Source organism: Aquila chrysaetos, chromosome 5 (assembly GCF_900496995.4).
Source record: "Aquila chrysaetos chrysaetos chromosome 5, bAquChr1.4, whole genome shotgun sequence".
Classification (NCBI taxonomy): Eukaryota; Metazoa; Chordata; class Aves; order Accipitriformes; family Accipitridae; genus Aquila; species Aquila chrysaetos.
In genome coordinates, this window is record NC_044008.1 from 67,694,491 (window position 1) to 67,716,690 (window position 22,200).

Here is a 22,200-nt window from a genome sequence, read left to right on the forward strand (position 1 = left end):
TACAAATGATGCAAGCGACTGGGCAGAACGGTCCGGCAACGACTTTTGGGGTATAGGGCAGCGTCTAATGAAAGGTCCTCCTGTCCGAGCCAGACACTGGCGTCAAGGATAGCCGGGGCTGCTTGCGGGCAGCCTTCCTCACCCGGTCCCCTTTGCCGCAATCCCACCCGTGGCTGTGGGTGGGTGCGGGTGTGCACCCCGGGAGGGGGTGGGAATAGCTCTGGCTGCCGGCTCCGTGCGGGAGGTGGGTGCCGAGGCCGGGGAGAAGGGGGGGGCCGGGGCTGTGGGCAGGGCCCAGGCAGATGACGCCGGGTAAAGCCGGCTGAGAGCCTGCCCAGCCCCGCCGCAGGCCGAGCGGGCTGGCCGCGCACCCTCCGCGGCCGCGCAGTCGGGTCGGGCGGGCTCCGGTAGCAGGATGGACGTGACCGTGGACTTGTACCTGGCCGTCCCGCTGCTCTTCACCGTCCTGGCCCTCGTCCTCGCCTCCGTCTTCGTGAGGCTGCGGGGAGGCGAGGGGGAGAGGGCGGCGGAGCGGCCCCGGGAGCCGGTGGCGGCGGAGCCGGCCCGGGAGGGCGGCCCCGGCCCCGGGGGCGAAGCGGCGGCGGAGGGAGCGGGACCGGCCGAGGGGCCGGAGGACGAGGGGGGCCGGGTGCCGGTGGAGGAGGTCGGGGCGGGCGAGGAGGGGAAGGAGGCGGCTACCGAGCAGCGGGAGGCGGCGGCGGAGCCGGGCCCCGCGGCCGAGCCCGGCCCCGCGGCGGCCGAGAGCATCCCCCGGCAGCCGCCCGCCGAGCCCCGGGAGCCCGGGCAGCGGGAGGATGCGGAGAGCAAGGTAAGGTCGGCTCCCTGCGGAGCCTCTCCCCGTTCCCCCCGGGACCGCTGGGGTCCCCGCAGCCGGTGTCCCGTCCCCGTCCCCCGCAGTGTCCCTTCCCGACTGCCTCCGTCCCCGCGGGAGGGGCTGGTGCCGGCGGGCGGCAGGGCGGGAGGGCAGCGCCCGGGGTTTTCCTCTAAAACAAGAGAGGTCCCGGCAAAAGCCGGGTTTTGCCCTCGGGTGGGGACGAGCCCGTTGTCCCCCGAGGGCGGCAGCGGGGTGGGGGGGGTGGTTGTTTCGGGCTCCTTTCCACCCCCGCCCTCCCCAAGGTATACTCTTAAAAATAATCAAGATAGTGAAGATTTAAGGGAAGAGAGGCGTGTGTCGGTGTGAGCCTCTCCTGTCTGCGCACCCAGCCCCTGGGAGTCTTTTCCTTCTCCCAAGAGCTCATCCAGGTGCTGGCGGGTTGGGGGTGTTTATTCTTCCCGTCTGCATCCTCTTTCTGTGGGTTGCAGCAAACTGTCCCTTTGCCAGCACCGGGTTCCCTTACCCTGTCCCAGGCTGGCTGTCCTCGCCAGCCCCAGGGGAAGGGACTGCCTTCCCCCTCCCTCCCAACCTCAGCAGGACGCTGGCCCCAAGGTCTGACCCTTGGCTGAACTGGGGGGGGCTGGGGGGGGCAGCGAAGCCTATAAACACCCAGTAAATCCTCCTCCGGCACTGGATCTTGTTTAAGAATAAAAGGGTGACCCAGTGTCCGTGGAAAAAGCTTGCTCTGCTTTTGCCCGGCTCGGATGGGACTCGGTGACAACCCGAGGTGCCTGAATTCCCTGCGTTGGTGCCTTTCTCCCAGGGTTGCCCCTTGTCCCAATGGGGGGAAGTGAGTAATGGGGTGGCTCAGAAATCCAGAAGCGATGCGTCGTCCGTGCGCAGGCAGCGTGGTTCGGCCGGGGAGCGCAGGCCTGGGGCCCAGGCGCCTGCTGGCTATTATTAGCAGCATTTGTAATCCTCAGCGACTGTATCCAGGCTGCCGGGCAGTGCGTAGACAGCCCTCGCCTTGGAAAGCATCGCCACTGACTCGTTGGACGGCCTTGGGCAAGTCCCAGGGGGTTGCGCACTCCCTTCTGTACCGCGATGCTCTGCAACGCCCAGGGTGAGCCCTGAGCCGCTCTCAGGGCTGGGACGTGGGTCTGTCTCCCTGTGCTCCTCTCGCCTCCCCTTGTTGTTTCTGAGGCTCGGAGCTCTCCCTCTCCCCTTCCCCACACCCCTTGGCCATGGGTATGGCTCTCAAGCAGCCCCCTCCCTCGTCCCGGCATCCCAGAAGCCACATCTGTCCCTCTGCCCCATGATTTATTGGTGCCTTTGAGTACCAGGATCTCTGTCAAGCTGGAGAACTGCTGGGCTGCCGTTAGCCGGCTGGGTCCTGGCTGGGCTAGCTCGGCACCAAAACTGGCCACCTGGCCGGAGCTGTTGTGGGGCCTGGGGCGTACCCAGCACTCTCTGATGAAGTGCAGCACCCCGTCAGGACAGATGGCCGTATCCAGTGCTGCCAGAGCTCACGGGTTCCTCTGCTGTCTCGCTAGCTTGAGTCTTCTTGGGAATGTTTCTCTTCCCTTCTGGCTGCTCTTCAGTCCCAATTTCTTTGAAAAGGCGCTGCTGCGATGCTTGTTGCCTTCAGAGATGGGCTCAGCTCTTTTATCCCCACTCGGGTGCAGGTGTGGTAATGGGGTGTTGTATGCCTGGAGGTGAGCCCTTACCCAAGGCACAGGGAGTCTTGTGTCCTCCAGGAGCCTGGCTGGGCCTGGTGGGACCGGGGTCTCTGCTGCATTGTCCTCAGCCCCTCTTACAGCAGAGCAAAGGGGACACCGGAGCTGATTAGGGTCCTTGCCGGTTTTTCCTCCTGGGAAATGGTTACCGCACTGTAGGAGCAAGGCAGGACAAGTTGCCCTGGACCTACGCAGTGTCTCTTTGGGAAGGACAGGGACCCGGGCGGTGGCTGCGATCTGGGTGGTGGTGGAGAGCAGTGGGAAGGGGGAGGGATGCTTCTCGCTGCCGAGTGAGTGTTTGGGAGCGCTGGCCCGCGCGTGATCTCGCGGCTGCCAGGACTGCTCGGCGCAGGCTGCCTGGCCGGGGCTGGCGGTCCCACGGTGCTGGGTGGCACGGCGGAGGGAGTACGTGCGTTTCCAGCAGGCGCCGCACACATGTGAGCGGGGAGCAGTGCCCGGGCTGCTGATGTGGGAGCTGATCCTGCGGGCAGAGTGGGGGAGACCCTCCACAGCTCTGCTGAGTCTCCACTGGCTCCCCCGGTTTTGTTCCCTGCAAATATCCTCAAAGTTGCTTTCTCCTCCAGCAGTGCTTAGGCCAAAGCCCAGCAGATGTTACAGGCAGGGATGGGACTGACCTTGGGCAGAGCAGCGAGCGCTTTGCAGGCGGCTGCTGGTGGAAATGTGCCCTATCAAACCCATCTTGGCTCAGCTGAGGGCTGCAGTCCGCTGATGTGACTCAGCAGGCGAGGCTCCCAGACATTGTCCGCTCGGCTGCGGGCTCCCGGCGGTGTCAGAGCTGCTGCAGGCTCAGGGCTTCTCGATACATTAGCAAGCAGAGGGCTGTGCTCGGCACTCGGAGAGCTTTCTTGCCTTTTTTTTTTCTTTTCCCCCTCCTGTTTGCTTAGCACATACTGCGCCACGCTGGTTCGGATTCACTGCAGCCATTAACCACTCGACCAAAATGCTGATGGATGAACCCGCTTGGGGAGAGCAGCCTTGGTGTGTTTAATGGCTGGCTGGAGCTGTGCACCCCGCTACCTCTTTCATTCCCTTCTCCCTGCCTCTGCAAACCAGTATCTGCTGGGGCAGCTGCGTAGCTCAGCTTCCCTCCTGCTCCTACCTCCCACAAGGGCAGCCTGTGATGTGAAACCGGCTGGTTAAAATCAATGTGGGTCGGGGCTTCCCTGCCCCTCTCTGGGAGGAACGGACCGTTGCAGCATTGTGCCCACAGCTATAAAATGAAGTAGTGGCAGAGCAGGGAAAGGAGCCTAGGAGTTCTTGTTTCCATTAACTGCTGGTAGTGATTCTCCTTGTCTCTGCTGGCTCCCATCACTGAAAAAAAGTTAATTACTGTGTCGCTGTCTGTTCTCATCCCCATCCCCAGCTTGTTAACGGATGAGGCAGTGCTGTCAAAGCGATCCCCTAATGAAAAGCTGTTGGGTGGGAACCACAGTGTCGCTAGAGCTGCTGAGTCTGGTTCTTGCGAGAAATGGTCAGAAAACTTCAATTCTGTAATGAGTATTTCTGTCCTGGAAATGGCAGATGGCAGGGACAGGGCAGGGTTTTCAGTGGTGGTCCAGAGCCACTGCTGGGATGCCATCCTGGCCAGGATGCTCTGGAAATGGGGAGGGCGAGCAGGCAGTGCCAGGCTCTGCTGGGCACGGCAGCCTGGCTGGTTTGCCAAGGGTTAACCGCAGCTGGTGGCTTCAAAGAGAGCAGGGTCAAGTGGGTGACAGTGGGGAGAGAGGGGACAGTTCTGGAGGTGATCTGGCGGGAGGGGACTTGTACTCAGAGGTGCCCAGCTCGCCCTGGCCAGGGAGTCATGCAAACGCTGCCTGACCGGGGCAGCGTGCGGTGCTGTCACCTGGATAGCAAAGGCGCGAAGGGGATGGCACCTGCCTCTTCTGCAGAAGAGCCAGGTGACTTTCCTGTGTTCCCCCACCCCCATCTGTGCCTTCCCGGGGTCTCCTGGCACCTCTGGACACACCAGGCAGCAGAAGCACAAACCACCCAGCTCTCAGCAGGGACTCTCTTTAAATTTAAGAAGTCAGCATGTCCCTCTCTAATACCTCCTACTGCCTTCCCCGTGCCAGAGGGGAGAGGGTGTCTAATTAGTCTGGCTTTAACTGGCAGCTGTGCAAGCTGCCTCTGCGTTGCCATAGGGCTGGGGCAGGAGCTCTGCCGTCCCACGGCGTGGTGGGGAGGGATGCCACAATGTGCTACCCCTCGTCACAGCCTTGGCAGCGGCACGGGCCCCTGCCAGCAGGATGCAGGACTCTCCGGCCAGACCTGTAACTGCTCGGACGTGCCCCAGCTTTCACCCAGCGCAGTCTGTGTTGATAACAAATGCATCATCTCTTGCAGTGGCTGCAAATTGGGAAGCGAGGCAGGACGTGTGTCACCCCCCCCCCCCCCCCGCCCCCAGGGAGCCTGTCCATGTGTCGTGCCCTCCCCTGCACCCCAGCCATGGGGTCGGAGCACAGGGCTGGTGCTGGGACGTGGCGTGGGGCACAGTTGCATTGGGGCTTTACGTTGCATCCCTTACAGTGGGTCTGGGAGATTGGGCTGCTGCCCAGTCCCTTCTGGGCTGAATACAGCCCCGGGAGCCTGCCTGGAGCCGGTCGGCTGCTGGAGCAGAGGCCACAAGGACTCTTTGCCTTCTGAAGTGCCCACTCATGTGAATGGGTGCCAGGTAAGCCTTCGAGGTGAGGGCAGGCTTTGCCTGCCCCTGCTCCCTGCCCAAGGATGCCATCTGGCTCATCTGTGCCAGCAAGAGATGTCCCGGTGTTGCTGCCTGTGGTGTTTGCTTGCCAGAGGCCAGAGCAAAAAGGGGAGAGCAGTGGATGAGCAGGCTGGGTGCAGTGCTGGGAGTGCTTCACCGGGAAGCACTGCAGAGATGGGTGCTGCTGAGCCAGGACTCCTCAGGCCACTATGGGACACGCCGGGTTTTTTCTCATCAGATCTGGCACTGCCTGACCCCTCGCTGAGGGCTGGATGGCCCTGGAGCTTCGGTAGGGCTTCGGTAGGGCTCTAGCCGCCCTATGGCTCATCCTTGCCCACAGCGGTAATGGGGAGGACTGGTGGGAGCAGATGTTCCCCACGCTGTGGCGGGGGTCAGATCTGCAAAGCACCACCTTTGCTTGCGGCGTGTACCCGCTGGGCACCCCGGGGCTGGCAGGACCATTGCCCAGGGCAGGAAAACTCGTTCTGTAGCAGCTGCTTCTCTGGCTAGTGGGAGGATGGAGAGCCGCAGCAGTGGGGTGAAAGGGACTTGCCGACGTAGCAGCTGCTTTGCTTTGCTAAACTCTGCCCAAAATCATTATTTATTCTTTTTTTAAAGGCTTCTTCCTTCCCCCTTTCCTCCTGGCTTTTCTCCTTCTGGCTGGCTGTCTCCTGTCTGCTTTCTTTCCCTCTTGCAACATCTTGCATCAGGCTTGGAGCAGAAAGTGCAGCCATAAATGGCAACACGCAGGGGCCGGGAGTTTAATCCAAGACAATGTTCTCCCCCTGCTTTGCAGCCTGTGATCTTCCCTTTTCTTGGAGCTGGAGTGGGACACTCACTTGTCCTCATCCTGCCCGTAGACACCGTGGCTGTCCCTATGACCGAGGACAGGGAGAGGGACACACTGGCCCCACACCGTCCCCGTGTCTCTTCTGAGAAGGGAAACCCATTGCTCAGAGGGGTTTGCACCGGGGATGGAGGAAGTGGGGAGGAAACGGCCAGAAATGAGCTGAAAACCAGATGATATTGTGATGGGGAGCCCGGCCTCCATCTCCTGTAGGGCTGGGAGAGAGCTCACGCAGTGGCAGAACCACGAGGGGGGATTTTGGGGGTGCAATGCCAAGCTCCTGTGCCTGAGCTGTCTTCCCCTGGGAGACTCGGGGCTGTCTGTGGTCAGTGCTGCCCATACCCAAAATGTCCCTGGAGGTCTCGTCCTCACTCCTGTTTTGGTCCAAAGCCTCCGCTGCCAGAGTCGGCTTCACGCGCCGGCATCTCGCTTGTTGGCTATGGAAGCTAAAGGGCAAAAGCACGTTTCTGATGATCCAACAAATGCTTCAGCTCTAAAGCCAAGAGCTGCCAAAAGCCAAGACAGATGTATTGCTAGGTTGGTATTTAAAGTAAATGACTTTCTGGATTTTAACCCTGCGGTGGCAGGCGCTGGGTTTTCCAGAGCCCCTGGCAAGCTGTGCAGAGGTATGATTCAGATGTAAGAGGACACGGGATGTGCTGTGGAGTGGGCTGGGTCCACCCTGCCCACAAGTGGGAGCAGGCAGGGAGTGCAGGGCATGTTCCCAGCCCTGCGTGGCCTCGGGGCCAGGCAGCTGCCGCCAAACGCGTCCCCCTACTGATGCCGGCAGCAATGTGATCTTTGTTTGCTGCAGCAGCTGGCTTGGGCGGCCCATGTCAAGTCTCCTCCAGATGCTCCCGGATAATGATGTGCGTCGTCTCCCTGCAGTGCTTCTTGTCACCTTTTTTTTTTTCTGCGGGGAGGTTTTCTTGGTCGGTGTGCAACCGTGGAGAGATGCTGGCTCGCGGGTTGGTAGCCGGAGCACTTGGGTCCCTGCTTCTCCAGCAGCTCCTGCTGCCATCTGGCCCCGGTCCACACTTCCCTCGCTCCCTACCACTTGAAACAGTCTCCCTGCATTGCCCCTGGGCTGTGCTTTTTAAAGAGCAGCAGTGCCTGGGGTGCCGTAGTGTCCTCTTTGGTTGTCAAGTCTCCCAGCATTGCTCTACCATCTTCCCCCTACGTTTCTTGGCTGCAGGATGCTGCCCTCCTCTTGCGGAGCATCCCATGGCGGGGGCACGGCAGCTGCCAGCTCGGCTGCTCTTGCCCCACGGCTGCAAGGAAGCCAGCACAGCAGGGCTCCCACCGGCCATGGCAGGGCTGAGGAGCCCTGAAATTTGGGGCAGACCCCCTGGAGGTGTTGGGATGCTCCAAGCAGGGAGCACTCTCCCCTCTGCCCCAGCTGGCAGGGGCTGTGGGCACCAGCCAGGCTCGGGGTGGGGGTTTTGTCCCTGCTGATAGTTTTTTAAGCCAGCCCGGAGGCTGCTCCCAGCCCAGCACTGGTATTTTGCTGCAAGGCCAACAGACACAATGTCCCCGCTCCCTGCCCACGCGTATCTTCCTCCGCAGCCGCCCTCCCGGCGCAACGGAGAGAGGTTCAGCTGAGAAGTGTTTGGGCTGGGAGAGGGCAGGGGAAGGAAGGCTTTGCATGAGGGTTGAGGCCATTCTGCGTTCACAGCTGACACGGAGCTGAGAGGGCAGGGAAGCCCCAGCTCTGGGATTACGGTGGGGGGACGGGAGGGTTTCAAGGGGTTATTACTCTGCAATGGAGAAGGCAGCTGGCAGAGCAGGCCCTGCAAGCGTTAACGAACTGAGCAGATTGTGCCGTTCCTCTCCTCTCCCCTCCTGCTAGCTCTGACCTGCTGCATCAGCATCGCGGGCAGCTGCCTCCAGCCTTGCCAGGACAGCCGGGCACCCGAGCCCGGTGCTGGCCAAGCTGCTCCCTCTCACCGATGGCTCCTTGCAAGGGTCCCAGTCCTGCGGGATGGGAATGCTGCAGAGGGCAGCTTACGACCTCCAAACCCTGGTGCCAGGGCCGGGCATTGAAGGTGTCTGGTGTTCCTCGCTCCACCAGCCATGCCATGGCTTGGCACACGGATCGGAGGCAGCATGGGCTCGGGTACCAGGGCAAGGCAGGCTGCTGGCCGCGTTTGGAGATTTGTTTGCGTGTGCTGATGCTGCCGGGGCTGGTTGGTTGAGCACGGGGAAGGCTTTGACCTTTGTGCTCAAAGTTTTTGCTTCTTTCCAGATACCACCTTTGGGTGCCTCACCTGGGTCCAGCCTCGGGCACACGGAACAAGCGGAGGATGGACGTGGCCATGCAGCGCTTTCCAAGGCAGAGGTGCGTGGGATGGAGAGCTGGCCTGGTGAGGGTGGCACAGTGAACAGTGTGCTGGTGTCCCTGCATGGATGGGACGTGTCCCAGGGTAGCAGTGGCCATGGGGGGGGACAAAGCTTGCCTGCTGTGCTCCCCCGGTGGGGGGGGGTGCTTTTAATGGCTTGGTCCATTTAAAGCAGAGAGAAACGGTGCTCCAGGTGCAAATGTGCTTCTCGGATGTGCAGGGAGCGATGCCTGGCTCCTGGGGGGGTCAGGGAGTGGGGTCACACTAAGGCAGCCTGGGGGGCTCTGGTGGTGGGGCAGTGATGGCTGCGGGGGAGTGAGCAGCCCCGGCGAGGAAGACAGACGGGGATGTTGAGGCTGGGGCCACAGCATGGGGGGAAGGGAGGTGCTGGCATCTGCCTCTAAGCCATCCAAGCAGAAAAATGTCGCGCTGCAGCGAGCTACCAGCTGCCACGAGTGGGGGGTTCCCAGCACGGCCACGGCACGTTGCTGTCAACTGCCACCCTGCCATCCCCGGCTGCTCCCTCTCTGCTCCCATCAAATGTTTCTTCCTCTGGGTTGGAGTGGAGATATTTTCCTTCCTTGCAGGTTTGGCACCCAAATTTCCTACTTGCTTCCACTGTTAAATGCTCAGTTCTTAATGCCTGGGCACAGAACAGGCTAAAATGTCCCTTCTTGTACCAGCTCCTGAAGGTCGGGTCTTCCTGGGGGCATTCTGGCTCACAGGGAGAGACGGATGTGATGGGGAGCCGCTGCCCCGGGCTTGTGGCCGAGTCCCTCCCTGAGGTGACTCCTTTGGGTGCTTCCCTGCTCCTAGTCATCCCCAGGGGACGCCTGGGTGTCCAGCGGGAAGTGCCCATGTTTGGAAGCGTGGCCCAAAATAGTGGTGGCTGCAGGGGGTGGGGGTCTCGGCAGCATGTCCTTCTGGGGAGCCCAAGAGCAGGGTGGCGAAAAGAAGCCAAATGGCTGTGAATAATGCGCATTCCTCACCGATGACAAACTAACCTAGTTCTGGGTCGGGGCTGCATACAGCGCTCCAGCAGTTTATCTAAAGCCATGCACCACAAAGCCAGTGCTCGGCTCTGCACAGGGTCCTTCTCAGATCGTCTTCGTTTCTCTCGGGTCTCCTCCACCCCAACTTTTCCTGTGTCCCCCTCGATAGCATGGTGGCTCGCCAGGCTCCCTTCATGCTCCTTTCCCTCTCTCCCACGTGCTTTGCCCTTTGCATGCCAGCCCCATTACTTTGAATGGGATGCACGGGGCTGGGGAGGATGCGGGAGGACGTGTGCTCCAGGGTGCTGTTGACCTCCAGGCTCTGATCACAGGGGTTTGCAGCCGGGGTTCTGGGTGCTGCGCTTTGTGGGAGGAAGGCATGTACATGGGGGCATTACCTTGTGTTCCTGTCTTATCTCCAGAGCTGGAGCGCTCCTCTCCCTCCCTGCTTGCAGTTTGCATGACTTTCTGCAAGGGGAAGGAATCTAGGCTTGATAAAGTTTGTTGTAGCTTGTAGGAGGCAACCCCCAAAACTTCCAAAATTGCTTTGCGTTTTAAAAAAAAAAAAAAAAAAAAAAAAGTGCTGTTGCTGACCCTGTCTGTGCTCCAGAGGTCAGCTGTGCCACCGCAGTGCATGTGGGCAGGCATGTCTTGGAGGAGCGAGGAGGAGCTGGGGGTCCATGGGCAGGAGCCAGAGCTGTCTCTGGGGGTTGCTGCCAGGCGAGGCTGGGGGGGGTCCTGGCAGGGTCCCAGCATGAACCTCCCAGCGCTGGCTTCAACCACTGGTCTCAGCTAGCGAGTGCTTCTGTACTTTGGAGCAGCCGCTTGGCCCGTGGCTGCAAGGTGGCTTTTGCTGAGGACCCAGCTTTTCCTAGTGTTGGGACAGTCTGTCCAAGCCTGGCCTGGGGGCATACTGGAGAAGTTCTTGTGGCTAGTGGCTCAGTTCCCTGCACATCCCTGGGCAGGGTGGGGAGCGCGGGGGGGTGCCAGCCCGGGAGGGTGCTCAGGCACAAGACTGTGCCTGGGGATACTGGGATAGCAGGTTCTTCGTAAAAACCTTAATATCTCCTCGATTATGGGGGAGGCATTTGCAGTTTGCAGCCTTTGGGTGGGAGTGCAGTAAGCAAGGCCAAATCCCTCCCCACTGACTAGTGAGAGGAAAGCAGGCTAACGAACCTCACTCATTAGCGAGCATCCTTTTGGCCTATTCCATGAAGGAGGCAGGAAGGGTGTACTCAGCCCTCACCACAGGAGCTCTGGTCTCTGCCTCCCTGCCCTGCAGGCTCTGGTGCCCCAACAGAGCACAGGTTATTTAGCATAGCACCTTCTCCTCATGGCTGCTCTGTTTTTAACTCCTCCAGGAGGAAGATCTGGACTCAGAAAACGAGAAGCTGGTGGTGAGAGAGCCGGAGGATGAGGATGGTGAGTGCCAGGCAAGCCAGCACCCTGCAGGGAGGGTACGGATGGGTCTGAGGGGCTTCAGCCTGGAGTGCTTGGGGATGGTCTCCTTCCTCCAGGAAATATAGGGGAAATTCCTACCCCAGCAGCAGCCCCTGTTTGCTTCCCCAGATGCCCTTGGGCTGTTTGCCATGGGGTAGCTTTGTGATGAAGCTGCCCCAAAAGCTTCTTGCTCGCATCCAGGACGATCTCCAGGGGCTTTAGTCAGAGCCGTGTTTAACTGATTAGCCAATTAGTTGATTGGAAAATGATTAATTGACTAATTGGGGTGACAACTGCTGTGCTCGTAAGAAAATGAAACAGATGGTGTCAAGCAAGAGTGTGTGTCTGAAGGGGACTCTGCTCATCTGAGCAGCACTGGAGATGCTGGGATGTCCCCAGGAGCCCCTGCCTGGGGTGGCTGGGAGCAGCAGGAGAGCTTGGGCTGGGAGCAGCAGGAGAGCGGGGACCTCTTCCCTGCTCTGCTTTCCGCTTGCCCTTTTTAAGGCACTGTGTGGCAATCCCCTGGCTCGGGAGGATTATGCCTAATGCCACAGAGAATGAAATTTTAATCCTGGTGCTGTGCCCACAAGGTGGGGAAAGCACCTTTGGAGGCGGGGTTCCCAAAAGACACTTATTCCACCCCGTTAGGCTTCCTCGCAGCACTGGTGATTGGGGATGTTACCATGCAGGACTGTGGGAGACCTGGTCTGAGGAATGATGAATGTGTCCTGTCAAATGGATGTTCAGTAACACTGCACTGCCAGGGTCTGCCTCCTTCAGTTCAGCTCTGTTTCAGGGCTGCTCCAGCACCACTGTGCATTACCCCAAAGTGGCTGTGGCTTGGGATCAGGAGATGACGGTCCCTGGCCATGTGTCGTGGCTAGCCCAGTATCCTCCTCAAGCATCTCCTGCAGACAGCCACTGACTCCTCTCCTGAATTATTTACACCATTTCTGAAGTGTTTTATAATGGAACTGGGGAAAGCGATGGCTCAGCCTGATAATGAGGGGGCAAGCGTTGTGCAGCTGGGAATAACAGCAGTGCCCTGGCTTTGCTGGGGAGCAACCTCACGCCTTCCTTCGCTGTCTCTCCTGCACGTCGCTTGGTCCTGGCCCAACTCAAGCCACTGAGCTGCTGCCCGGCAAGCCCGTGAGCAAAGATTCCCCTTGGGCATGTGGGGATCGTGCAGGCAGTCTGTCACCAGCCTGGGACGCTGCCACGGTGGCCAAAACCACCAGAGCAGCCTTCTCCCCGCTTTGGGCAGGAAGGCTTGCAGGGAGCTGGCAGGAACCACATGTGGAGCACACCAGAATATGTTCAGGGGAGAGGTGCGCTCTTGGGGCTGCTTTCTCCCTGCCAGCTCAGGGTCACGGTGCCAGCAATGCAAGGGCAGAGAGATGAAAGACAAATGTTTTCTTTAATATGAACTCACGGAGGCTCTGAGTAAGTAGGTCACCTCATATTTCTGTAGTGTTTTCGCTGTCCACGTGAAAACCCAGCCTCCCCTTTTCTGTGTGTTTCCTGAAGTTTGTTTTCAGTCTGCAAAGAAAGTTCCTGAGCTCAGAAAAGAGCCAGTGGTTTCCAAAGCCGCATGCTGGCTCCTTTTTAACCACAACATGTGGGCAGGGAGATGGGTAGCTTCCTTGCCTCACTCTTCCTTTATTCTTTTCTGTCAGGGTGGCAATTAAACTGCCCTTTTTGGGAGAGGCAAAATCCCAAATCTCAACTTACTTGGCAGAAAACCACATGAGGGAAATGATCTTAATTGTCCTTGAAATCAGGCAAGCTATACAAAGGTAATGAAACAGCTCCTGCTCTGCATCAGAGTAAGAAACAGGATGTTACACCCTCTTTTTTTTTTTTTTCTTTCTCTTAATATCTCCCAAAGCAGCAGCCAGCTGAATTTTCTTTCCATGCACTTTTATGGCCACCCGAAAGGCTGATAAGCCGCAGCATGAATGCTTGTTTCCAGCTGGCCAGACTTGTTTGTCTGCCCGTTCAGAGGGTTTTCCCACCGAGGGAAGTGGCATATGGCCAAGCTGAATGTTTGGGGCTGCAGGACCAGAGCATCCGAGTGCTTGTGTTTGGGCACTTGTGAAGATGCTAGGGAAAGGGTTTGCCTCGTTGTTCCCCTGGGAGTCCCAGTAGTATTCTGGGATTAGAGAAATACTCCAGATCATTAACTGAGCGGTAATCTACTAGGACTTCCCAGGGAAGCTCCCCAAGATCAGGGACATGGAGATCTAGAGAAGAAGGGAGGAAATGTGGATATCTGCAGGGAGGTTTCTGTTAAATTCCCACCCTGCTACCATTGCTCCAGGCACACTGCATACACTAGCGGCAGTGACCTTGCAGCGGTTGGCTCACTCGGTCCCATACCTGCCTACGCAGCCTTGCACAGCTTGTTTTTGAGATCTCAGGTTTCCCCATCTACAAAATGAGGCTCTGACTTGCCTTTTGCATGGGGGTCCCCAAGGTCTGCGAGAGCTCTGGCAGTAGCTGAGGGCGTGCATGAGCTTAGGGTTGGAGAAATCACTAAATCAAACAGCTGACCTTGGGCATGGGGAGAAAATCCTTAAAGGCAGTATTGACCAGAAAATAGAGAGAAGCTGCTGATGCTGAATCCTTCTGAGTGTGAGGAAGGGAGGATAGGGGCTGTGGGTTGTTTTTCATTTGGGCAGGTGGAGGAGGAGAGACTTTCATCAATGTGGTGCCTGCAACAGCAGCAGTGAGGATTGGAAGGGGTTTCCTAGGTGGCTGGGGACAGGGGATGGGTCCGTGGGTTACGTACAAGTTGGGGCTTTCTCTCCTACCACAGAAGTCAGGGGAGTTTCACCACTTTTGTGGTCTTGCTGGTGCTGGGAGGTATCATCCTGGATATTTGGCTTGTGGATAATGTCCAATTTTTCAGGGCCATGCAGATAACACAATAATGCCTTCCTTTTGTGGACCCCTTAGAAGTATCACCAGGGCTACAAGGGTTGGTGGAAGCAGCAGATGTTTCTGGGTGGATGTGGAAACAGCAATGCTAGATGCCTCGACGTGAAGCAGCTGAGTCCTGCAGTCCTTGGGAGATAAAGGCTCGCAGATGAACAGCCCACAGATAACCAACAAAGGCAACTACCCAAAGCAGCCGCTCTTCCTGGGCTGCCCTTTGGATTGACCTCCACTCCTGTTGTTTTCTCCCATCTGTAGGAAGATAAAGCAGGGGAGAGGTTTTTAAAAGCAAATAGTGCTTGAACAAAATCCGATTGGAAAAGGATCGGCTTTGGCTCAGAGTCCGTGAGCTTCGGTGCTCTAATTAGCACAGGGCTGAGGCTGGTGAGCTGGGTGGAAGAGCACCCAGGCCTGGAGAAGGAGACCTCAGTTTCCTCTTCAGGTGTGTTGGCTGATGACAGAAGGATTTGGACTAGCTGTGTTGGTGCTCCTGGGGCTGCCTTGGCTCAGCTCTGTTTGCAGCCCCAGGATTTGCAGTGTGGCACCTCCTTTTTTCACAAGCTTTGTCAAGGGCTGCAGGAGAGCTGCTGGGCTGCGTGGCCCGCGACAGCTTTGCTCGTGGCATCATCCATGAGCCCCAAGCATGGGAAAGGGCCCCTGGACTAGGAGAGGGAGGGAGGAGGAATGCAAGTCTGGAGAGGAGAAGCGGAAAATGCTGTGAGCTAATCAGGGCAGGATTAGCATGTCTTGATAAGCCAAGATGGGCCTGCAAGGCTTTGAATCCAGGGAGAGCAATAGCATATGGTTCCTGTGCTGTAGGATTTACTTGTATCTGCTTTCAAGCAGGGCTGCTTGCTTGCAGCAGTCCTCACTGTTTCCAGTGCTAGCTGCAGCCAGGACTCTTGCCATCGTCTGGCCAGCAGCCCCTTGGCTCCCCGCTGCAACACACACAGCTTCCCCAACACTTCCCAGGCTTTCCAGAGACTGGAGCTGACTGAGGAAAAGTGTTTGGGGTGGCCATAATGTTTGGGGTGCACGTGCAGGAGCAGGGGTCAATGAGCATCTCAAGAGAACAAGCTCACTGCTGTTGGTCATTGCTCTCGGGAGGTCTCTGGCTCATGTGATCTCTTGCTCTTCCTTGTCTCTCCCTCTCCAGCTGCAGATGAGACATTCTCTTTTAAATACAGTCCTGGAAAGCTGAGGGGAAACCAGTACAAGTCAATGATGACCAAAGAAGAACTCGAGGAAGAACAAAGGTAACTTGAGTTTCCTTTTTCTTCTTGCCCAAGGCCATCTGGTTGGCGTTGTCTTGAAGAAAGCTGGCTATGTTCAGACCTCTCTCTCCCCATACTACCTTAGTAGCCTCGGGCTCAACGTCTCATTGCACCGTGGTCCAGACCTCTCCCACCCAGGAAGACATGAGAACAAATAAAGTCATGCTGATTTAAGGAGATGGAGACACTGTGGCCCTATATATCTTCGGAGCTGTTCCAGCTCCTTCTCTGGATGCTTAGACCAAATTTTCAGCTGATGCAAGCTGGTGTAGTTCCCCTGATCCCATTAGCAACACGTTGATTTACATCTGTTGAGGACCTGATCTCTAGCTACTTCCCCTCCCTTTACCCTGTGGATGGTCTCCAAACTGAGGACATGGGCATAGCTCAGAAATACTGGAGCAAAGTGAGTGTGGAGCTTTAGAGTTCGCTGTGATGGAGCTGAGACTGGAAATGTCCATACACAGGGCTGGCTCCTCAGTTTGTGGTGGGGATTTGCCACGTAGTGAGCCTGACAGAGATGGACAATTATCCATCTCACACTTTTTGCTAAAGTTTCGTCTTGAGCCCTGCATGAAGAAAGGAAGAGCCTGTCCTGTTACCAAAACCAAGCTTTCTAGCTCAAGATTTCCCAGCCTATACAAGGGAAATCAACCCCAACCTTGCACCTCGAGCTGCAAAGCCCTATCCAAAGCCAGTCTGTGCTGTCAGTATGAAGTCTCTGCCCACGTGCAGATGGAGTCCTTCAGCCCACGGGCACACGGAGCCCGCGCTAAACCAGAGGTGTCAAACCCCACAGCCAAGGGCTTTGCCCTACAAGCAGGCTTTGTGGCAGGCTGCTCCCTAGCAGATGTGTGCAGCTCATACCCCTTCCCTCTTGGGTGAGCTGCAGGGAACTGCTTTCCCAGTGGTGGCTCACCAAGCCTGGGAGATGATGTTCTCTCCATTGGTGTCCCAAGGGCTGTGGGACCCAATTCTCCACCCAGTAGTGTGCACCTCCTAGAATGATTTGGAGGAATTTGTCACCCCTTGCCTGTGATGCCGTGGTATAAGTACCACCACAACTGGCATGGTGTAAAGGCCTGACATGGACCAAGTGGAAACTTGAGTGCAGCAGGGAGGGTAAGGATGGAGGGACCGTACCCTGCCCCTGGGTCAGGCATGCTCCTGCTGGCAAGCCTTGCCTCAAGGCCCTTGGGCAACATTGCTGCATTGCCAGCAGCTGGGATGGCCGAGGTTTGTCTCCATGGCGGGAGCTGGGCATTGCAGTAGGCAGTGTAAATCCAGAGACCTGCCCAAGGGCTGGTGCTGACACACGCTCACTCTGGTCCTCAGAAAACCTCGGGTGGTGCACAGGGCTCTGGCAGGCTGCCTTCACTAGCCGAGCCTGCAGCCATTCTTTCCACGTCAAACCCAACCTTCCCACCAAAAGATGTCTTCTCCTTCTCCCCTGGCTTCTGGGCTCCCAGTCATCCGGTCTTGGGCTTCATCTGCCTTACAGCACTGCCACGGGCAAAGATCTGCAAGGGCTATGTGCTCTGGGGTCAGCAACAGAAATGAGCTCCAGTTTCCTCTGGCACAGGGTTGATTCTGCATTGGTGGCATCAGGAAAAATGTTGTTTGCTTTCTTCCTTTTGTTATATCTTTATTGTGCCTGAAGCTCCCAACCTGTGAAATGCTAAGCAGGTCTGTTAGTGACACTGTATTTTTCACTTGGGGAGGGTGGTGGTGGAATGAACTGAGTGACTGTGAGAGAAACCTGTGGGGCTCAATGGGAATTGCTTTTCAGGATCTTGCTAAGCACCAATGCAAAAATCTACCTGCAGCAGGCAAATTCAAACCCTTTGCACCAGCAGCTCCATCCAAACCAGCTCAGCAATTGCTGCTCAGGTTTTCAGGGCCAGGAGTCCTATAGGGCCTTGAGCTGGTTCCTCTGTGGCAAAAAAAATGCTCCTGCTGTCACCTGGGGACACTGAGGGGACATTGCCTATGGACAGCAGTGGGATAGGGGTTTTGTACTCGGGACTGTAGAACAGGCTCCGGGGGGGCGATGGACCTTCCCTGGGCATGTGGGATCTCCCAGGCATCACTGCTCACATCTGTCTGGAGCTGTCCCAGGGCAGGACAGTGCACCTAGAACTGATGGACAGTGCCTGGGCATTGGGTCCCTTGGAGGCTCTCAGCAGCTTTCCAGACTGAGGGCCATTGGCAGATGTATTTTTCCTACTGCTCCTTTATTTTCTTCTCTTCCATATTTGTGTTGTTCATTTCTTTAAGGCAGCTTTGTGAATTTTTTTTTGTCTTGCTTTGTTGCTGGCTTACTCCCCCCCCAAATCTTCACTGCAGCATCAGCAGCTTTTCATTTCAGGCCTCGCAGGTGGTGTAAGGGGGCAGGGCTGCTGCCAGGTAAGCTCCCGGGCGAGCTGAGTGCAGCGGCTCAGCCCAGTCCTGCGTCCTTCTCCCTTGGCAGTCCCGTCCCTCTCCCTGACTCCGTGCACCCCGACCATGCTGCTGATCTGCTGTGACCCAGGTTTGCCACCTTTATGTTGCAGGATTGAGCTGACCTCTGATCTCACATCTCTGTAGCAAGTACCTTAGGTCCTCGGCCACAAACATTCTTGCAAATCTTTTTGGTAAGGACACACTGTTTCTTAGAAGTAGTGGTACCACTGGTAACATCTGCTAATGTGGTGGGGTTTTTTTTTTTTGCTTTTGGGTCTCATTTTCTGGGGGAGTGTTTGTTTCTGAGCTGCAGTTGACTGCCTGTCCCACCTCCCTCCCCACCTCCCTCCCCTTCCCTCCTCATAACAAATTAATAAGTCCGCTCCCCTCTGCCTCCATCTCGCTTTCCATGAGTGCTCAGGGGGAATGGGGGCTCTCACGTTTGGATGCTCACCTCTTCCATCTTGGATGCCTGAAGTTGGACATCCCACAACCACTTCTGTTTACTGATTTGGAAAATTAGGGCTGCTGAGTGAGTGGGTATTTAGTCCTAAGGTGTGTTGCCAAAGCTGAGACAGGCTTAGTCTTTGATTTTAGCCCTGTCACTCCTCCAGTTTTCCCATGGACCAACAGGTTCCCATGTGAAGCAGCTTGTAAGCAACCTCCCAAAAATGCAAGTGGGTCTCCCAGACCCCCCTGAGGCTACTTGTTGTGTTGATCACTAGTCCATGAGTCTTAATTTAGGGACCCCTAATTTTGGAGGTGCCATTGAAAGAATTATTTGCCTTTTCCAGGAAGAGCTATAGGACTTCAGATAGGAGAGGACAGGCATGCAGTAGATTGGTAATTTAACCAAAACCCCACTTCTGCTCTAACCTGCATCACCCCAGAAGTTGTGGTTGTCTTGCCTAGTATTCACTTGAGTCTTGTGGCTTCAAACTGGTGCTAAATCTGGACTAAAAGGGGAAGGAATGTGACCTTTACTGAGTGATGCAACTTCCTGCTTCTGGATACTTCAGTCTTAAAAAAATAGAGGGACTGCTCAGTGAGGGAGGAGGACAGTAAATCTAGCTGGCAAATACATCTGCTCAGGTGGTGGTTGTGCTTGATCACACCTGGTGGGTCGCCAGTACTTCTGGAACAGAAGCACGTAGCGTTTGCTCCCCTGGGGGAGAAAAATAGTCTGGGCGGGAAGGGGAAGAGTGCAGGGGAAGGATGCAGCCCTTAGTCAAGCCAGCACAGCGTATTTCCCAAATCCTTCTCTTCTGCACCTGAGGCTTTTGGCCATCTATTGCCAACTGTAGCTGCCATGGTGCAGAGCACTAGTTAAGGCTGAGAAATATGACTTGTAGCGGTGCGACTTGCCCAGGTTCAGACAGGGTTGAGTTGCGTCGGCATGAGACACAGCCCACAAGGGCTGACTGTTAGGTGTTGCTGTCCTGGCTGGGCACCTTGTGCAGAAGAGGAAGGGCTCCTCAGTGTGCCTTCAGGGCCTGGCTCGCATGGGTGGATTGATGTGGTCTCTGCCAGCTGCTCTTCAAACCTCCCTTGAGGTTGAAAGAGGTTAGTGGGAGTTTTTTGCAGTTTAAGAGGAGTATGATCAGGACTCTGTTGAGCACTGACAGCTGCAACAAGGCTCCAGACACAGTAAAAGAGAAAACAATCAGGAGAAATGACCCCCTTGGGTCTCTGCTTTCAGTTCTCTCTTTCCATGAAGCAGAGCAGGTCCCAGCCAAGTCTTGGTTGGCCTCGGTGATGCCAAGGGGTTGAGCTGTCTGTGCTCCGTCCTTGCTGCTCTTTGCTAGGTGTGTTGGCTGGAGAAAGGAGAGCAGATCCCGTCTGATGGTCTGTGGAAAGGTTTCTCCTCTCTGTCCTCTCTCTTGTTTCTGGGATTTAGGAAGAAGTGAGGGTGGAGAGCCAGAAGCTGCCTCATGGGGCCTTAGCTAGGGCACCCTTGCAGACCCCTTAAGCAGGGTCTGAGTGAGTGGCACCGAACTGCTCAGACACGCTCTGCTGTTTGCAGGTGCACTCATGGATGGAGCAGGTGATCCCCCAGACCGCAGTCTAGTCTCTGTGAGGCTGAGGAGAAGGTAGGGATGGCTGCCAAGTTTCCTTGGCTAATGGGCTCAGTTCCTGCAGCCAGGGGACCCATTGTAGCAGCAGATTTTCCTCCTGCCTCTCAATCCTCTCCTCACATCTCCTGGCCAGCCACGGATGGGTTGAGGAGTAACTGCTTGAATCCAGGCTAGATTTAAGCCTAGGGCTCGACTGCAAGTTGGAATTCATGCAAGGGGAGTTGGATGGCTGTAAATCTCATGCTCAGTCCTTTTCTTGGTGGTAATTTAGAAATGGAAACCTGTCTCCTCCCCAGCTCGGTTCAGAGTACCTCTTGGTTACGAGGCACTGAATAAAACTGGGCTTGGACGCTGGAGTTTCAGCAAGGCAGGGTGCCCTGGATGGACCCTGGCTGTAGGGAATGGCAGAGAGGAGAGACCTTTCCCTGCTCTGCCAGACTTCCCAGACCAATGTGGGGATGCAGCTGTGGCTTGAGGGAGAACTGTGCTGAAGTTTGGGTTTGAATGAGACAATGCTTGTGGTGACAACTCTGGAGCACACAAGGGCAGGAAGCAGCTGCAGGGGTTTAACGACTATGTTGACAGACCTTGACCTATTTTGAACATCTCCACTACTGGCCCTCCAAAAATAAGTGGGTGGGACTGGGCTGGGGGAGGTTGCATTTTGGGAGAGCTCTCCATCGGCATCTGTCCCTGTCCACCCCCTGCATTGCCATCACATAGCCCTGGCTCGCTTGCTTGCTCCCCCCTCTGTCTAGCATGGGATCTGGGCCTCTTTCTCCTCCCTTCTCTTTTGCTAATCTTCACCCCCCCAACCCAGTGGCTTTGCTGTCCTGTCCTGTCCTGTCCAGCATGGTGCTTCTTTTGGATGAGGGAAGCTGGTAAGTTTGGGCTTTCTTTGGGGTTTTATTATTTGTTTGCTTTTCATCTTCTGCAGCACGATAGTCGTCCTGGGCTGAGGGAGGAGGAGTAGCAGCAAGGGACTGCGAAGCCTAGGGCCATGGAATTCTTCAGGTCAGGCTGGCAACTGCTTCACTGCAGCCACCAGCCACAGGGATGGCACTGACCATGGGCAAGGCTGCTTCCAGCTGCAAAACACCCAGCGCGAGGCACATTTTCTTCCCACCTGCCTCTTGTAGGAAAGGGGTACTGTGTGTTTGGGGGTCCCTGCTGAGCTCCCCCTGCTCTGATGCTCCCTCCGTACGTGCCAGACTCCACTTGTATGAGGAGGGAGTCTCCTGGTGGCCCGGTGCTGTTCCCTGCCTCCACCATATCCCCAGGGAAAATGTCCTCTGACCTACACGATGTCAGTGGACTTGAGCTCTGGCCCTATTTATAGAGCATCTGACTGAGTCATGAGTCCCCAGCAGCTTTAAAAACAGAGCAACTAGGATGCCTCCCTCAGAAACCCAGGGAAGGGGAGGCCAGGAAGCCCCTTCCCTGTCTCCTCCTCCTGTACCGGAGAGGAAACTTTTGCAAGCTCCCCCATAGCCTTTGCAGGGTGTGAGTCTCTGAGCCTGCCCTGGCATGAGATTTCAGATCAGACAGCAACTCTGCTTGAGCTCCTGGGTTTTTTCTTTTGGCTCAGGTCCTGAATTGTCCTAGCTTGTGGCTGCTGCTCTGCGTCTCCCTCACCCAACGCTCACAACTTGTCTTCATCTGCTTCCGCTTAATCCTGTGCGGCATGGGCAGCTTGCCGTTCTCTATCTGCTAACTCTCTGGGAGCCTGGCTCTGCCTCTCCTGCGGCTCCCCTGCGGCCAGGGGAGACCAAGGGCTGCGGGGAATCAGGGCATCACACCAGGCTGGGTGCAAACAGGTAGACAGCGAGCTGGAGCACAAACACTGAGTGATGGAGGAAAGGGCAGGCTGGCCCGTCCATGGCTTTCCCTACTGCTGTGGCGTTGGCCGGGGGTGTCAGGAGTGTTGCAAGGGGATGGGCACAGGGCTGAAGGAGGCGATTGTGGCCTCTTGGCTGAGCTGGCCGGGAGCTTGAGCCACCTTCCTGGCTGTGCTCTGGCCTTTTCGGCTGCTGCTGCTGTGGCTGGGAAACATGGGAGGCTTCTGCCTTGAAACAGTGGTGGGCAAGGTCCGCTCAGGGGGTGACGCAGTCCCCGACCCCACTGACTTCTCGCTGGCCCCTATCCTAAAGGCAATAGGACTTGCGCTCCCTGGTCCACGCAGGCTCCAGCAGTCTCAACTGCTTTCCTGGTGTTCCTGAGGAGCACTTAGGTATTTCCCAAGGTTGAGTGTACCTTTCAACTTCTCTGTCCCGCTGGAGGAATTTCAGATTTGTGTTGATAGAAGCTCCCTTTGGTACCTCTCACTCTCCCGCTCTTCTCTTTTCTAAGTACTGACTGTCTCTCCCTGTTCTGCATTTAAGTCTTCTCTTTCTGTGTTTTACCTATTGGCTGAAGCAACTGGCCCACACTTTTAGGACCACTGGGAAAGCTTAGATTTATTATGTCATTCTTCATATTTTTCCTGCAATACCCCGATCCTGGACAAGACTGGGTTATGGTCACTACCAGAAATGACATGGTAGCTGTCCCCATGGTAAAGA

At 56.6% G+C, this 22,200-nt stretch overlaps 1 protein-coding gene across 4 annotated transcripts in view; it reads left to right on the forward strand.

Moving 5' to 3' along the window:
• Window positions 1-286: 286 nt before the first annotated feature.
• MXRA7 (matrix remodeling associated 7) overlaps window positions 287-22,200 on the forward strand; it is a 30,521-nt gene continuing 8,607 nt past the window's right edge. Inside the window, exons 1-5 of one of the 4 annotated variants that reach the window (XM_030014194.1) lie at window positions 297-829; window positions 8,386-8,478; window positions 10,833-10,893; window positions 15,005-15,104; window positions 17,675-17,755. In XM_030014194.1, coding sequence (XP_029870054.1) covers window positions 416-829; window positions 8,386-8,478; window positions 10,833-10,893; window positions 15,005-15,104; window positions 17,675-17,708 — 702 coding nt within the window. In that variant the 5' untranslated portion in view covers window positions 297-415 and the 3' untranslated portion in view covers window positions 17,709-17,755. Of the gene's footprint in view, window positions 830-8,385; window positions 8,479-10,832; window positions 10,894-15,004; window positions 15,105-17,674; window positions 17,756-22,200 lie in introns of all 4 variants that reach the window. The other 3 variants (XM_030014192.2, XM_030014193.1, XM_030014195.2) reach the window with 3 other exon arrangements.